The sequence below is a fragment of the Podarcis erhardii genome (genome assembly GCF_964252035.2).
Source record: "Podarcis erhardii genome assembly, chromosome: Z".
Lineage (NCBI taxonomy): Eukaryota > Metazoa > Chordata > Lepidosauria > Squamata > Lacertidae > Podarcis > Podarcis erhardii.
Window position 1 is genome coordinate 9,442,793 of NC_138504.1, and position 18,578 is coordinate 9,461,370.

Sequence of the window (18,578 nt, forward strand, 5' to 3'; positions counted from 1 at the left end):
CTGCAGTTGTTGCATACATAAAAAATGTTCTATCTTTCTTTAGCACCGATTGGCTGACAATACTCAAAAGGAAGGCCTCTGGTTTCTTAGAGAAGGTATATTTAAATACCTTTTTTAGTTCGTTATATATCATTTCCCAGAAAGCCTTAACCTTTGGGCATGTCCACCAAAGGTGAAAGAATGTTCCCTCAGTTTCTTTACATTTCCAACATTTATTGTCAGGCAGATAATAAATTTTTGCAAGCTTGACTGGGGTCATGTACCACCTATATATCATTTTCATAATATTTTCTCTTAAGGCATTACATGCCGTAAACTTCATATCAGTGGTCCACAACTTTTCCCAGTCAGCAAACATGATATTATAACCAATGTCTTGTGCCCATTTGATCATAGCTGATTTAACAGTTTCATCCTGAGTATTCCATTTTAGCAGCAAGTTGTACATTCTCGAAAGTATCTTAGTTTTAGGTTCTAACAATTCTGATTCCAATTTCGATTTTTCCACCTGGAAGCCTATTTTTTTATCCAAATTAAAGGCTTCTCTTATTTGATAATAATGTAACCAATCTCGCACTTTATCTTTTAGTTTCTCAAAACTCTGCAGTCTCAGTGTGTCTCGATCTTGTTCCAATATCTCCCAATATTTTGGCCATTTAGCCTCCATATTGAGTTTTTTCAGAGCCTTAGCCTCCATGGGCGATAGCCACCTTGGAGTCTTGTTTTCCAATAGGTCTTTGTATCTTGTCCAGACATTAAACAAAGCTTTTCTGACAATATGGTTTTTAAATACTCTATTAGCTTTTACCTTGTCGTACCACAAATATGCATGCCACCCAAAGATATTATTGAACCCTTCCAAATCCAAAATGTCAGTGTTCTCAAGAACTAGCCAATCTTTCAACCAGCAGAAAGCTGCTGATTCATAATACCCCCCTCTTTCTTTAGCATCTGTCAATATTTTAAATTTTATTCTGGGCTTTTTGCCCTGCCAGATAAATTTAGAAATGTCTCTTTGCCACCTCTTGAAACAATCCATTTTGTCCACGATTTGCAAAGTTTGAAACAAAAATAACATCTTAGGCAATACATTCATCTTTATAGCAGCAATCCGACCCAACAAGGAAAGCTTCAATTTTGACCAAATTTCTAGATCCTTTTTGACTTCTGACCAACATTTCTCATAGTTATCTTTAAACAAATTTTTAGCTGTCATATTGATCCCTAGGTATTTCACTTTCTTAACCACAGTTAAGTCTGTCTCCTTCTGAAACCTTTCTTTTTCCATTGTTGTCAGGTTTTTCTCTAAAACCTTAGTTTTTGTTTATTCAATTTAAATCCTGCTACATGACCAAATTCTTGAATCAATTCTAACACCCTTTTTGTACTAGATTCTGGCTCCTGTAATGTCAAAACCAGGTCATCTGCGAAAGCTTTCAGTTTGTATTGTATTGTTTAGCTCTGACCCTAATTCCTTGAATCAACCGGTCCCTTCTAATCATGTTTAACAGCACCTCCAGGACCAATATAAATAACAATGGAGAGATAGGGCATCCCTGTCGTGTTCCTTTTCTATTCTAAACTCTTCTGACACCACATTGTTAACTATCAATTTTGCTTTTTGTTCTGAATAAATCGCTTCTATGCCATTTTCAAACCCCCGTCCCACTCCCATTCCTTTAAGGTTTTTCTTCATAAAATTCCAAGAAATATTGTCAAAGGCCTTCTCCGCATCAATAAAAATTAAAACTGCTTTTGTGTTAATATTCTCTTGTAGTAACTCCAAAATGTCAATAATATTCCTTGTATTATCAGATAAATGTCTACCTGGGAGAAAGCCTGCCTGATCTTTATGTATCACTTCATTTAGAACTCTTTTTAATCTATTAGCTAAGATGTCTGCAAAAATTTTATAATCCACATTTAAAAGGGATATGGGACGGTAGTTCTTAAGTTGTGTCTTTTCAGATTCAGATTTCGGTATTAATGTGATGAAAGCTTCTTTCCACGACTCCGGCGCCTTCTTTCCCTCCAGAATCTCGTTGCATACCTCCTTTAATGGTTGAATTAGATAGTCTTTCAAAGTCTTATAATACTTGGAGGTTAATCCGTCCGGTCCTGGAGATTTGCCTAATTGCATGTGTTGAATGGCACCTTCAATCTCCTGTTCAGTTATTTTATGGTTCAATGTTGTCTCATTTTCTTGAGATATTTTTTGTAATCCATTTATTCTTAAAAATTGATCTATCTCAGTCTCATTCTGTGGCCCCTTGGTATAGAGTTGTTTGAAGTATCTCTGGAAGCACTTTCTAATCTCCACAGGGTTCTGGATGTTTTTTCCTTCAACCTCAAGATTTGTAACCGTATTCAGCTTCTGTCTTTTTTTCAATTGCCATGCTAGCAGTTTCCCACATTTATTTGCAGATTCAAAGGTCTTTTGTCTCATTTGTTTGATTTTCCACTCAATTTCCTGGTTTATCAGTTTCAAATATTGTACTTGATAAAGTTTAATTTCTCTCAGGATCTCCTGTGACTTTGGTTTCGATCTTAATTTTTTCTCTCCTTCTTTTATTTTCTCCAATTTTTTTTCTTTTTTCTCCTTTTGGGTTCTCTTTTTTATTGCATTTTGTTGTATCAGAAACCCCCTCATGACCGCTTTGCTTGCGTCCCAGATTACTCTTTTCTCAACTGTAGTTTTCAAGTTTACTTCAAAGTAATCTCTCAAAGTCTTTTGGGCCTTCTTAACAATCTCTTGATCTCTTAATAAGGTGTCATTCATCTTCCATCTGAAGGTGCCAGTTAATGTTAGTTTCATTTCCATCTTCACGGCGTTATGGTCGGAGCACGTTTTTGGGCAGATTTCCACCTTTCTAGTCTTCGGTGCCAGTCCTCTAGTTATCCATATTTGGTCAATTCTAGTCCAGGTCATTTGGGCTTCAGAGAAGAAGGTCCCTTCTCTCCCTAAGGGATTTTTAGTTCTCCAGATATCAATCAAGTCCATATTGTCAGTTAGGTCAAAAAAGGTTTTAGGTAATCTGCCATCTTTTGTTATGTTTTGTCTTTGTGCTTTATCCATATTTGTAGACAGATGTGTAGAAAAATAAATACCTATATCTACACATCTTTACTATTTGTCTGCTTATATATAATACGTAATGAGTTCAAGACATGATATGTAACAGCCATACAAGGGTTATGTGGCTGCCCTTGATTTCAGCAGCCCCACATCTCCTCCCCACGTATTCTTCATAACATCTAGTAAAAGAAGACACATGGCATGAGTTCCCTGCCCACTCAAGGAGCTGCCAGAGACATGTGAAAGTCTCAGCACAATGATGCCACACCAGTGTTTTCTTCTGCTGGCTCATACCAGGGAGAACCAAGGGCTAGGAGAAGTGGGTCTGTTGCAGGCCTGGTGCTGGCATCTGACATGATCAGGCAGGTGCCAAGACCCATGAACATAGGAGAGGTCACTGGGAGCTGATTCTGGCTACCAATCTCCTCCCCCCCCCTTTTAAAAAACCTTTTTACCAGGGCAATGTGTATGCCACAGAGAAACGTGCTGGCTGAAACTACAGCTGCCTACCTTCTCCATTTCCCCCAAATGCCTCTGGAGCCAACCACATCAGGGGCCCGAGGCAATATAGGGAAAAGGAAGTTCCACTCGGGGCTGCTTTGCTTCTTACTATAAAGGGACCCTTGCTCATCACTGGGCGGAGGTGGGGGGGGGGCATGGCTACCAGCCTAGCAATGCCTTGTTTGTCCCTAGAGATCCCAAAGATACTGGTGGGAAAACCTGCCTCCTCCTATGTCTTCAGTTACAGATGTCACACTTGTGGTTCCAAGGGATTTGAGAAGATACTGGTTTTAGTCCAGGAGGCAGCTGTGTTCTATCAAGATAAGCTTAGGTTTTACACCAAATGCATGTGACTTTTCCTAGAGGGAGCTGTTCCAGTTGAGATGGCCCAGCCCTGAAATGTTTCTAAGAGTGGGTTCCCAATGGAAATCTCCTGCAAGGAAAGGGGTTATTTGCCTGAATTTAAGTATATTAAACTTGCATAGCAGTGATGAGCTGAAGTTTCTCGTGTGTGTGTGTGTGTGTGTGTGTGTGTGTCTGCTGAATCTAACTTCTGTTGGGCAAACCCCCTGGGAAAACAATTCTAAAAACTTCTTAGCCAGTTCCAAACTTACATTGCCCCACCCCCTTCTCTTTCCCTTCCAGTTATCATCTGGCAGTGGTAACTAGGAATACTCACAACATCCCCTGCCACCGAATGCCTTCGGTGCTGCTCTAGTAGAACCACAAGCACACAGACGTTGGGAAATGCAATCTTCCCAGGGCACGCGAGTGCTCACTCTGATCAACAGGCGCCCTGGGAATTACATGTTCCAAGGCTCCTTGCACGTTGCATGTTGTAATGTGAATGCTCAGGAACAATGAGTCCTGGGGCATGTGGTCTCTGAGGGCTCATCCAGATTTCAGCTCGTCCTGCCACTTCCTCTGGGGAAATGTAATGTAATAAGAGTAGCTGCAGTTCTCACTCAGGGCCACCAGTATGCAAATGAAGGACTGAGAACTGCAACTCACTGATTGGTTAGCTAGTTGGGAGTTGTTATTGTTACAAGTTACTTAGTATTATATAAAGCAGCCATATACATATGCAAGTCTGTCTGTCTCCAGGAGCAGTTCTAACTGCCGTAATAAAGAGTTGTGAATCTAACAGAGCTGTGTCCTTCGTCCATCATTCCCACTATTTAACAGGAAACCCGTCCCTTAATGCTGAATCAGGGAAGCATCAATTGGATTTTCCCCGATTGACGCTTGCTCCAATTCAGTGCTACAGAGCAGTTTTCCCAAAGGAAGTGGCAGGGACAAGTGGGAAACTGCTCGATCCCATGCCTTCTAGGCACGGGAGAAGCAGAAGTGTGGGTAAGCCTTAAGATGCCTGTTGCAAATAGTAAGCCAGGCATAGACAAACTCCAGCCCTCCAGATGTTTGGGACTACAGTTCCCATCATCCCTAGCTAACAGGATCAGTGTCAGGGATGATGAGAATTGTAGTTCCAAACATCTGGAGGGCTGGTGTTTGCCTATGCCTGGACTAAGCTCTTAGAAGCCCTATAAAACAACATTCCCAAGTGTCCCTGGCATTAAGATGTTACCAGTGCAACACTGAAGACACCAGAGAAAGAAAGACTCATTCCCTGTATGGGGCAGCTGCATATTCCTGCATTGCAATTCTGTAATTCTTTGATTCCAAATTCTAAGTGCAAGAACTTTTTTTGGGTGGGGGGGGGGAGGGAATGCTGCTCGATTTGTAACACAGCTGAGCAGGAAAATTTCATATGCTGAGAAATGTAACTGAACTCAGGTGACAGCGTTATTTCTAACCTTTAACACTTTCAGAGTTCAGAAAATTACATTCCCTTTCATTGTCTGCAGCCTCTGCAGGTCTGCCTGCCCTATCAGTCCATCATGAGGCACATAAGACACATGGTGGTATTCCTGGGGAAGGCTGCCATAAGTTATGCAGCAGAAGTATTTTCTAGTCCTTGCTTCTAGAGAGCTTCTGCCACTTGGGGGTACCCAGCAGTGGGCAAGATCCACCAGCAACCTGACTTAGGGCTCATGCAATCTTGTTGCTTTCTCCCAGGGAAACACAATATTTACCGCTGAATCAGAGGAAACGTCAATGGGGTTTTCTCCAATATTGTTACGAAAGTTTCTTGTCACCCGCAGTCTCTGCCAAGCAGCAGCAAGATTCCAGGGGTTCCATGCACTCAGCCAAGATTGTCGTTTCCATTGGGAAAACTGAGGCACAGTGGAGGCTAGTTCCTTTAAGAAATATGGGGTTTATTTTAAACATACAGTATTTGCACGTAAAGTCTTCAGTAGAGGGAGTGCAGAACATTATACCCCAATAATATCTCTCATTGTCCCTCTCATAGCTTCAGCAAGCTTGGCTCCAGAGCTGCAGTCAGTCATGGCACCTGGTCTCTCGGTGCAGCCTCTCCAGGTAGAGCCACTTCTGCCCACTTCCTCCTCCTTGTACCCAGAACATCTTTAGATTTCAAAAAGGACACCTGTTTTTGTGACATCATGACCCCTGTCACCTTGGCAACCTCCCAGATCTCCTGGTTTTGTCCACTCCTCAGAGTGGTAGCTTTCTGCATTGCCAAATGCCCTTTCAATGGCCCAGTGCTTCTCAATGGCTTTGCACTTAGCTAGCCTGGCCAGGCTGGTTTGCATAAGCTAACCCAGGAATTCCTAGTCTGGCACAGTTCTGCAGCTCGCATTTCCCCCCCACATGTGCCAAATGTTATCTAAATACTAAAAGGTAAAGTTAAAGGTACCCCTGACCATTAGGTCCAGTCACGTACTACTCTGGGGGAGCAACTCATCTTGCTCTATAGGCCGAGGGAGCCGGTGTTTGTCCGCAGACAGCTTCCGGGTCATGTGGCCAGCATGACTGAGCCGCTTTTGGTGAACCAGAGCAGATCACGGAAACACTGTTTACCTTCCCGCCAGAGTGGTACCTATTTATCTACTTGCACTTGACGTGCTTTCAGATTGCTAGGTTGGCAGGAGCTGGGACCGAGCAACAGGAGCTCACCCCGTCGCGGGGATTTGAACCGCCGACCTTCTGATCGGCAAGCCCTAGGCTCTGTGGTTTAGACTGCTTTTTATTAATTTCAACCTTTCATTAACAGACTCTAGTACTCTAGATCTATGGCATTACCAGCTTCTTACAGAAGACCAGAAACCGTCACTGACTGCTGGTTTGGAGTTAAGCTTGCTGAAGTTATGGGAGGGGCAACAAGAGACACTATTGGGGCATAATGTTCTGCACCCCCTCCATGGAAGACTTCAGGTGTTAAATATGTGTAAAATAAACCCCATATTTCTTAAAGACATTAGATTTTGCTGTGCCTCAATTTTCCCAGCAGAAACACAACCCTGGGTGAGTGCATGGGACCCCTGGAATCTTGCTACTGCTTGCCAGAGATTGCAGGTGGTGCAGAACATTCACAACCATATGGTCATTCCAGACTCTCATTTGAGCAGAATTTATAGAGAGTGTTGTCAGTGCCAAGTGGACTGCTGTAGCAAACCTTCATCGTTATGTCAGCTTCTTGCGAATGCTCCTTGTCTGCTGCCTTCAGTCATTCTGATGGTGATGGATGGCATGTGATCCCATGAATTTAATGGTTGCCTCTCAAGTGACAAGTACTTCCTCAGTGCCCGTTCGTGTTTCACTTCAGCGCTATGTACTAGGAAATTCCACATGCCAGACTCACTTTTCTCAGTGTCCGTTGACAGATTGCAGTGTTTGAATAAGAAAGAGCATTATCATCAAGTGGTTGTGAATCTCTGCTTCTCGTTTGCCCTCTGGCAGGTTAAACATTTGCTGTGTTACACTAGATGCTGTCAGGGGTTTCCTCCGCCTTGAACAGGGAACTGTGAGGTCCGAGGTTGAGGCCTTTGTTTGGTGAGTTCTGCCAAAGGCTCAGAGAGCTCTGTGTCCTCATCATTGTGGAACAGCCTCTGTGATTGATTGGGAGGCTGAATGAAGCCTCTGGATTGGTCAGGCCTAGGATAAATACTTGAAGAATTGTATTCTGCCAATGCAACAGAACAGTATCTTGTGCCTGCTCTACTTCTGGCTACCAGATTGGAAAAATTGACAGATTTGCCTATCCTTTTGATAGTGACATACACCAGAGCCCTAGAAAGTCCTCAAATGCCACCTCCCAGGTCATTGAGCCCAGGGCATTGAGCAGGAATGAATGAATCTTTATTTGTGTCAGCCATCAGCCATAGCAATAAAACACCAATATGATATACAAAGAATAGAAATCAAAAAGTCAATTATATAAAATACACTTTAGGGTTTTGAATCAATAGTCAAATAGTGGATCTTATTCTGATTGCCCCAGCTAAAAAACCTTGCAGCCTTTGCTGTCACCTGCTCATCTGAGCAGGACTTTAGGGCAGAAGTCTACAGCTCCACTCAACGGAATGAGTGGGAGGGCCTGCTAGTGTAGCAAGCCTGACTTCTTTATTACTTCAGACAGCACAGTATGTTGGGTCTGCCCTGGAAAAGCCTAATTCTCTCTACACTCTCCTGAACTTAACTCCTCCTGAGCTGGGCTACTTCTTCTCTCTCACACACCCTGGGAAGCACCATAGCTCAGTGGTAGAGCATCTTCTTTGCATTGAGAAGGTCCCTGGCCCAGTCTGTGACACCTCCAGGTAGGGATGGGAGAGGCCGCTGTCTGGAACCCTGGAGAGCTGATGATCAGGGTAGACTTGGTTGAGCTAGAAGGACCCCGTAGTCTCAGTATAAGGCAGCTTCCTACGTCCTTATCCATCTGCGCACCCAACAGCACAAGATCGGAACTGTTGTGGCTTCCTTGTTGTTGTGTTCCCAAACAACGGAAGGAACTTTATAGTTCTTTCCCAGCTGAATACTTGAAATGTGTGGGCAGCAGGAAAGTGAAGATCAGTGATGGGAAGGATCTGGAGATAAATATGTTTTCTATAGATTTTTCAAAGTTATAGTCCACAACAAGATTCTCGTGTTTATCTTTCTGGGGCTACAGGAGCATATGGCAGGCTTATTTCTGTCTGTATGCCAAATTCTATTATGTTTGCAGAACACTTTTATTGCCTCCCCAACCACGCTAAATATTTACTTTCCCACTTTCTTAGCTTTTACCCCCTTTGCTTTCTTAAACTCAGTTGACCTTTCTATATATTTTTATTAGCTCTTGGCCCGCATTTTTCAAAACCTCTGTGTGTGTGTGTGTGTGTGTGTGTGTGTGTGTGTGTGTGTTTACAAAACCGGTATGGCTTCTAAATAACAATTTCAACTCAGAATTTATATTTTCAGATTCTTGGAATGGATCCATTTGGCAAGCCAATGGAAGGAATCAGAAATACCCAGCTGGAGTGATCTGGGTGCCCAAGGGAGTGGAGGAATTTGCAGTTGATTGAATTGATCACTTTGTATTGAGTAGAATTCTTCCCTACTCCTGCCCAAAATTACCACTACAAAGCTATATTCCCATAACAGTGCATTTCTCATCTGGCCTCTTCATTCCACAACTTGAAAGTCAGAGAAACAAATACCGTACAATTTTTATTAGCTGCTACCAGTTTTAAACCAGTGGCTGAAGTTTAAATCTGGTGCAATTTTATGCTTCAGAACTCTTCTGTAAGCTGGTGGTGTGCCCTGAAAGCTGGGTCAGATGTTCTTTGGATATTAATATTTACACAAGCCAGGGGTTTAACTATTTCTTCATCTCTCTCCCCACCCCCCACCCAGGCAATATCTTTGTGGTCAGCCTGTCTGTGGCAGACCTGGTGGTGGCTGTCTATCCCTACCCTCTTATATTGACCGCCATCTTCCACAATGAATGGACCATGGGTGACATCCACTGCCAGATCAGCGGCTTCTTCATGGGCCTCAGCGTGATTGGCTCCATCTTCAACATCACAGCCATTGCCATCAACAGGTACTGCTACATTTGCCACAGCCTCCGGTATGACAAGCTCTTCAACCTGAAGAACACCTGCGGCTACCTTTGCCTGACGTGGCTGCTGACCCTGGTGGCTATCCTGCCAAACCTTTTCGTGGGCTCCCTGCAATATGACCAGAGGATTTATTCATGCACTTTTGCTCAGACAGTGAGCATGTCGTACACCATCACTGTGGTGGTGGTCCATTTCATCATCCCTCTCTCCATCGTGACCTTCTGCTACCTTCGGATCTGGATCCTCGTGATCCAGGTCAAGCACCGGGTGAGGCAAGACTGCAAGCAGAAAGTGCGTACGGCTGACGTGCGGAACTTCCTGACCATGTTTGTGGTCTTCGTCCTGTTCGCAGTGTGCTGGGGGCCATTAAACTTCATCGGCCTGGCGGTCTCCATCAACCCTTCGAAGATCATCCCGCAGATTCCAGAGTGGCTTTTTGTGGTGAGCTACTTCATGGCTTACTTTAACAGCTGCCTCAATGCCGTGATATACGGCATTCTCAACCAGAATTTCCGGAAGGAGTACAAGAGAATCCTCCTTGGCCTCTGGAGTCCACGCCTGCTCTTTCTCGACGCCTCGAAAGGTGGGACGGAGGGGGTTAAAAGCAAGCCATCCCCAGCCGGAACAAACAACAACCAGGCTGAAATTTTATTGTAAATAGAAGTACTATTTTTTCCGCTCTGTCCATATGCACTATGTAAAGCTCATCTTCTACATGCTATCACAAGGGCCAAATTTGACTCATACAAATGATTCCACCACCTTCTGTCTCATTCTCTCTCTCTTCAAACAATGGGCTTGTTATTATGCTTTGTGAGAGTCAGCTTATGGTTTCCTAGGTTCTGCTGAGAAAGAGCATACACTTTTGAAGCAAGAAGCCTTCTTTGGCCACCAGCTTACAAGGTTGCCTTGAGGCAACTGCCTTAAGCTCAACTGGACCCTTTTATCCAGGCCAGGACTCTCTGCTTTGGCTGATCAAACTCTTCAGCATCTGGGGCCAAGAGGTCTATCCCACCCTTTCAGCGAACAATGCCTGGGATTGAACCTTCTGCGTGCAATGCATGTGCTCTGACACTGACCTGTGGGTTTATCCTCTCTCAGCATTAGTGCACGCACACATGTCCGTGCACGCACACACACCTCATTCACATTCCCACTGAAGTCATGGATTTGTGTAAAGATTTGCAGGATGATGCTTGCCTGTCTTGTTGTTCTCTTCAATGCTGCTTTCCACAGTGTGCCTGATCAATTTGGGATGCATGTGCTGCACATATGCGATGACTCCCTAAGACAAGAAGCATTCCAAGAAGGGTGCATACAGCCTTGAGAATGTGCATCCAAGAAATCGGGGGGGGGGGGGCAGACTGCATTGTCCTTCTCTGTAGTGTTCTACCGACAGATGTGCCACGCTCTGCTCCTTCTGGTGTGCCTCTGCTGGAGTGTGCAAAAGCTCTAGGCCACATGACCAGCTTTGCGCTATATTAGATTACTGTATGTGTTAACCAGTGTTTTGCCACCAACCTGATGATATATCTCCAGCAATTCTTCTTTAAAGCTTAGCAACAAAGAGCTGTGTCCTTGCCAGGCTGGATACATTAGTGTGTCATGAGATGGCTGCTAATGTGGCATGCAAGGTGAATTACAGACCATTAAGGGCTCATGTAACCTCACGGCAATCATCCTGGAAGGAGGCTGCCCATTGGGCTTCTGTATGAGCCACTGTTCTCAGCTTTTCCAATACAGAGGGATGCCCAGAACAGTGGCTTGTACAGTAAAACAGTGAGGATGAGCTCACCTGTAGAAAGGTCGTTTTATTTGTATATGCTCTTAAGAACAAACCTTTTGCAATGTATTATTTAAGTGTGCCTATTTTTTAAGGAAATAGCAAAAAAACACAAAAAAGTATGCCTGTGCTGTTAAAAATTGAAGTGTCTTAACCAAAAAGCAGGGCAAAAAGCAAAGCAAATCAGTTTTTAACCTGCGGTTGATGGGTTGCTATTTAAATGTGAATACAGCAGTGACATGTTTAGAACAGCAGGATCTGTGGCGGTCCATCAGAATGTACCTATTCCTCTAGTGTCTAATTCAGCCTCAGCGGCGGAGGGAAGAGTCAATTTAGAAAGTCTGAAACAAAAAGCAGCTTTGTGGGGCACAGATTGGCTGGCCCGTTGCGATTGTCTGTTCCCCTAATACTTGGGCCATGTTTGCACTGGGGTGGGAGTGGAGTTTGCACTTGGAAAACAAAATAAAGCCACAGATGGATGAATGCATATCTGCATGATTGTCCATGCACTGCATGTAAATATAAAGGAAGCCAGCCAGCCCTCCCACCAGAGGAATGCTGGGAAAGGCAAGACCAAGGACTGGGCTGGCATATGATTTGCTGGTATGAATACCTAGCACGACAAGTTCCAGAGCTGGGAATAATTGAGGTTCACTGGCAGCTGAGGGTTATGCTGTGGGTTCTCTCTTTATATCCAGGGTGAGGAATCTGCAGGTGTTGCTGGACTCCAACTCCCATCAGCACCAGCCAGGACAATGAATTTCTAGGATGCTGTAGTCCTGGCAACATCTGGAGGTCATTTGTCTTACTTTCTGTGATGTGTGTCTTTCTCCTAAGCAACACTGTGCCCTCTCTCTGCAAGCCCAGGTATGGGTAATCCTATCATTTGGGAAAGACCAGAAGTCTAGCTAGCTCTGCAATGTTTAATCAACAAATTGGTTGAATTAATCAGTTGAGATCAATTCTGATTGACAAAAATCAGAAATTGGGGAGAAATTGCTGTAAAATTGGAGAGCAGTTATTTTCCCATAGGAAGAAATGTATATTAGGAGAAGCTCACACACAAAAAACTGATGAATTTTCATGAGGACTTTTCTTTTAAAGCAGCTCAAGCTGATGTGGAAATGTGGAGACTTGAGAACGAGGCTGCAGAACTGAAGAACAGAGAGAAACTCAAATTGACAAATTTGCTGGTACTCTACCCTCAGTTATAGGAAATTTATGAATATGGCATTGCTACAGAGGTTTGGATTTTTAGAGTGCAGAAAAAATAATGGTAGGGCTCTACCTCACCTTAGACTTATAGAATTGTAGAGTTAGAAGGGACCACAAGGGCCCCCTGGCCCAACTCCCTACAATGCAGGAATCTTTTGCCCGACCAGCCTCCCCTTTGTCCATATAGATATATAATCTGCAATACAGCAGTCTTACTAAAACTTGAATTTTGAACTGGTTTACAGCCACACACACAAGGGCAAACTGCAGGTGATATTAAATACGTCTTATCTAGCCTGCAAAATGGTGTATTTGTTTTTTGTTTCTTTAAAAAATGCAATTTGCCTCAGCAAGGGGTGATAATTAATGGAACCAGAGGCTGAATGAAGGGGAGACTGAACCCTCCCCAATGTAATTCAAACAGAAAGGACAATTATAACAACAGACTAAAATTAAAATACAAAACCATAAAATAGGCATGCAGAATGAGTAGTTGCACATGAGTCAGAATAGCAAAGTCTAAGTAAAGACTGTCAATTTCATCAGATTATCAAGTCTAGTTCCAGATTTGACAGGCTTGTGACAAGGATTGTCTTGAAAGCAATGTTGTATATGTTGTAAAGAATTTCAAATCATATAAAAGGTGTCTGGAGAACCTAAAGGTAAAGGTAAAGGTAAAGGACCCCTGACAATTAAGTCCAGTTGTGACTGACTCTGGGGTTGCGGCGCTCATCTCACTTTACTGGCCGAGGGAGCCAACGTTTGTCTGCAGACAGTTTTCCCGGGTCACGTAGCCAGCATGACTAAGCCGCTTCTGGAGCAAAGGAACACCAAAACCAGAGCAGCGCACAGAAAAGCCGTTTACCTTCCCACTGGAGCGGTACCTATTTATCTACTTGCACTGGTGTGCTTTCAAACTGCTAGGTTGGCAGGAGATGGGACCGAGCAACGGGAGCTCACCCCGTCATGGGGATTCGAACCGCTGACCATCTGATCGGGAAGCCCAAGAGGCTCAGTGGTTTAGACCACAGCGCCACCCGTGTCCCTGAAGAACCTAGACCTTGTTAAAATCTCAAATCATGTGTGATCTTCTCCACTACATCTATATTCCAGAGTGAGTGGCATCAAACGCCCAGTGTCAGATTTTGGGCTGGTTTCCACTGAGTTGCAATTACTATTTGTGCTGCCAAGATAATATATAAGACCATTCTTTCTGACAATATATTTACATTGGTATCCACAAAAATATTCAATAACATTAGATTTTGGCAACAAACAATAGTTTCTTTAGTAACATCTATTATTTCTGTCAAAATCAAATTCCAAAAATCTTACACAAATGGACATTCCTACCCTAAATGACAATATGTACAAAGTTTATTGCAACCCCTCCAACAATTAGGTGATATAGAAGAAAACATTTTTTTACCTTTGCAAAGGAGTGTGATACCAACTGTGTAATAATTTTAAGAAAAAACGGAAACAGATTTTAAGGGTCATAATTCCCAAATTTTATTCCAATCCTTGGGAATACAGTCATACCTCGGGTTGAAGTAGCTTTGGGATAAATATTTTCGGGTTGCGCACTGCGGCGACCTGGAAGTAACGGAGCGTGTTACTTCTGGATTTTGCCGCTTGCGCATGTGCAGACGGTCAAAATGACATCATGCACAGAAGCGGCAAATTGCAAACTGCGCATGCGCAGACGCGGGTTGCGTTCGCTTCTGGAAGTGAACGGGGCTCCAGAACAGATTCCGTTCGCATCCAGAGGTACCACTGTAATTTGTGTGCCAGTATCTAGTTCCCATATCTTTTTAAATTGTTCCATAGATCCATAAGCTAGAGTACAATTTAGAAACTAATCATTCCACCTCCATTGTGCTTAATAAATTTTAAAGTTGCCTTAAGAGTCTCAAAGCTTGTATTTTTAAATGTTCTTTTGTACTAAAAGTATGAATTTGATTAAAATCTAGTTTGTGTAAATGTTTGACAAAGTTAATGTTATCAGGTTAATAGATATTGGTTGATTATTTGTATATAAATCTTGTAATGTGTCTAAACCTTTGGATTCCCAGTGTTCAGATTGCCTTGCTGGAAAAAAATCTGGGTGGTACGATAATAGGATTAATGGAGACATAATAGGTGCAAATTTACATTGTCAGATTGTCCATATTTGGATAGTACAATTAGTAAAGGGAAGTTTTCCTTCTGCACATATGTTTTCCCTCTGCACATAACTGTGGCCTTATGGGAAGCATTGCTTCTTTTCTCTTGCATTCTGGGAAGTCTTGCTTATAATCTTTTCTCTGTTTCTGCACACACTGTACGAACCTGTTCCAAACACCAAGACATTCTCTCATCGTTCAGTTCACCTTAAGTTCATGGTGACTTGTTCTCCATGCATAGCTGACCACATCTATAGAACTTGATTATTGTATTCTTTCATGTTATGATCAATCATTAGTAATTGTTTTATGCCATATTAATCTTTAGTTATTATTAATTAGGAGGTTTCATGCTTGTCTAGTCCCAACCTCGTTTCCCAGCCTTTAATCTACCAGTGATTAATGTTCACATGTAATTCCCACCCCTCACATGTAATTCCCGCCTTGCATTTGCATTAACCAATAAGCAACGAGTTTCTTTGTGTTTGTATCAACCAATCAGCCACAAGCACACCTGTGGCAATGTTTGTAATATTCAATAAAAGAGAGTTCCCGGGACTTTTCCCGGCAGACGCCTCTCGTGACACCCACTGCTCGTCTCCCGTGATTTTCATTCCTACATAAATGGATTTGTTAAAGAGTTCAATTGATTTGGTTTAAGATCTTTAAATGCAAGAGCTTGTTAATGAGAGATGTTTGGAAAGTTTAATTTCAGTGTCTATTCTGTGTTGATTCAGTTCCCCTTTTATTATATATAATAATTGTCTCAGTTGAAATGCAGAGCAGTAGAAATATAATTAGGTGTACTCCATTCACTGGATTTAGGTCTGCTTAATAAAAAAAGGATTTACCTTAATCTAGGTTTTCGGTTTGGGAAAATAAAAGTCATTATTGTAAGTTGCCGTGTTTTCAATAATTTATAAGGTTTGGAATAAAAATAGAAAGCAAGGTTAAAAAAACCTTTTGAGAGATTTTTGGTTTTCCACATTTTTATTATATGTTCATAATTGGATTATAGTTCATGTGAAATAATGTATGCATGTGTGAATTGCTAAATTTTAGGTCCTAAATTTATTTTTTAAATGGTTCATTTAGAGAAGTTGACTGAGCAACCAGGCAGAGAAACCAGATAGAAACCAGATTCCATTGAGTTAGAAAACACCTCCTTTTAAGCTAGTATTTGTGTGGAGGGGAGAGAATGCCTATGCAGGATTTCCCCCCAAAGTCAATGCCAATTTTAGAAGAAGAGTTCTCCTAAGGACTTCAGTAGAGCTAAGAAAGGAAAGAGTTAGATTCTTTCTCTACCCCTGGTCTGATAACTACAGCCCTCCTGGCTGATGCAATCTAGCTTTGTTTTGGTTGTGTGTTTTTTGACCAGGCAGGTTCGAATGAGATTTGTAATTTAAAAATTCTGTAATACAGTAAAATAGTGACTAAAGAAATACAAATCAGATAAGTGGAATATGGATCCTCTCTTAAAAGTAATTATTAGCCCTTACAGACTGTAGCTCCTCCTAGCCTTTCATCCCGGGAAACCTACCTTTCCCTGTCTCTCACCCAGGGCCCTCCATAAATCATCCACCACCTCTATGAGTATACAATTTATAGACTTTAATAAAAGGCCCCAGACATGGAACTCCAGAAGAAGAAGAAGAAGAAGAAGAAGAAGAAGAAGAAGAAGAAGAAGAAGAAGAAAAAGAAATAGAGAGAGAGAAAGCAAAAGAAATATTAGAGAAAGATACAAAAAGAAAACTTTTGATGTTCCACCTGCCAGCTACGTAAAAGAAAGAAAAGGGATTATTAAATGCAAAGTCTCATTTAAAAGCAATTGATGTTTGGGCCTTCTGAAGAGCACTGCAGCTTGTTTGAATCAGAAGTGAATTGCCAAATGACTCTTTGGCAGCTCCCCAAACCCATCAGAGGCTGAGATATAAGAGCCCTCATTTCGCTCAATAGCTTCCTCTAGGTGTGAGGTCAAACCGAGCCAAAAGCTGGAAAGGTTATTGCTACAAGTCAGAGTTCCATGGGGCACAATCATAGAATCATAGAACTGCAGAGTTGAAAGCGTCATCTAGCCCAACCCTCTGCAATGCAGGAATCTCAGCAAAAGCATCCCTGACAGGTTGCCACCCAACCTCTGCTTGAAAACTTCAGAGGAGGGAGAGTCTACAACCTCTTTCCACTGTCAAACAGCTCTTACTGTCGGAAAGTTTTTTCCTGATGTTTAGTCAGAATCTCCTTTCTCAGAGATTGAAGCCATTGGTTCGAGACCTACCTCCAGAGCAGGAGAAAACAAGTGGTCTGTTTTCTCCAAAGTTGATTTCCCCTCAACATATTTGAAGTAGCCTCTTCTGTGTGTATCCTGTAGCTGCTGGAGCAGGGCTTCTGTATATCATAACCCATTAGTTACAAAGTGGAATGCACAATATGACAATGCAGTTTTTTGCTGCATCTATAAGAGCCAATGCTTGTTTGTTCTGAGCACTGTGCTCCTCCAAGTAAATGCGATCTTTAATTCATCTCTAGCACCCACCTTTTCTAGGAATTGTGCCAAACAATTGCAGCATCTCAGGAGCTGGTCACCACTAAGTGGTCTGAACAGCATACATCTCAGGACACATCAAGTAGTAACCAATTGATTTTTATTCAGAGTGCGCCTATTAAAATTAACGGGCCTAACTTAGTCATGCTCATTAATTTCAATGGGTCTATTCTGAGAAAAACTATTCTGAAGTATCACAGTAGTAAGATAATATACATCGTTCTGTGCCAGAAGGACTTGGGAGTTGGAAATGGTTGGCGCAAGGCACAATAAACCAGTGAATCTTTATTATTAGGATCACAGATCAGCCACTAAGTTACAATCAACAAACACAGTTTTACAGCTTACAGGCCAGCAAAAGACTGTAGAATTTACAGCACAGCAAAGTGCTAGGAAGTGTGTCTTTGTGTTGTTGCACATTCAGTCACACTAGAATGGGTTGCTAAGTGCTCGTGCAGTTGGCAAGGAGATTTAAGCATCTGGTTTCTAGTAGCACGTGCAGATGCACAGAAGTTTGCCACTTTGGTGGTGATTTAATTAGTGGAGTTTGACAGAAAGAAGGAAGGGTTAAAATTATCAGATCTGCCTGGAGGTTTGGTTTAAGCAGGTATAATCAGTACTTTTTTCTGGGGAGACGCAGGGGTACACATAACCCTCCCTAAACATTTTGTGAATCTTTGTACTTTTGTCCATTTACTGTATTTATTTCCCCCGATTTGAACTATAAAATGGTTGTTTTCTTGAGTCAAAATGAGGGTACCCCTAAGCATTTTTTAAGAAAAAAAGCACTGGGTATAATATATAAGGAGTTATTGTCCACATTAATATGAACAGTATAATAACACGTGCACAACTGTTTCAATGCACGATCGACTAAGACCAGACACATTGGTTGTAAGGAATGCATGAGTATCTCCCATCAAAACAGAGGGTAAGGCGCTAAAGTGTGTCAGAGTAAAAGCTCTACAGCATAAGACACACTGCCCTCATTTGTTCAGGAGATGAGATTCCAGTTGCTTTGCTCCTCCCTGGTCATTTTGCTGCAGTGCTGCACTAAACCATGGTTGGCTTCAGCATGCCATCAGAATCTGGGTTCATAGTTTAGCTCTCCCAGAAAAAAAATTAGGTTTGTGGTTTGTCTGGAGACAGATCAACCATGAGATTCAGATGACATGCTGAACTAAACCATGGCTTATCTCAGTGCAACACAGTGGCAAAATGACCTTGGATTATTTTGATTGCAGCTCTACCAGTCTACAAAGGGGCTGCAGAATGCATTTCTTAATTTCAAAATCCGATTGTGATTGCTCAAAACAAGGAGAATTAATTTCTAATC

The 18,578-nt window shown here is 42.3% G+C and overlaps 1 protein-coding gene and 1 long non-coding RNA gene across 6 annotated transcripts in view; one reads left to right on the forward strand and one right to left on the reverse strand.

The window, feature by feature from the left end:
* Nucleotides 1–10,866, forward strand: part of GPR50 (G protein-coupled receptor 50) — a gene marked incomplete at its 5' end in the record, with an annotated part of 73,633 nt that extends 62,767 nt beyond the window's left edge. For both annotated transcript variants that reach the window (XM_081848143.1, XM_081848142.1), the window contains one exon: nt 9,329–10,866. In XM_081848143.1, coding sequence (XP_081704269.1) covers nt 9,329–10,194 — 866 coding nt within the window. In that variant the 3' untranslated portion in view covers nt 10,195–10,866. The remainder of the gene's footprint in view (nt 1–9,328) is intronic.
* Nucleotides 1–18,578, reverse strand: part of LOC309334074 — a 120,484-nt gene that overhangs the window by 18,607 nt on the left and 83,299 nt on the right. The window lies entirely within an intron of this gene.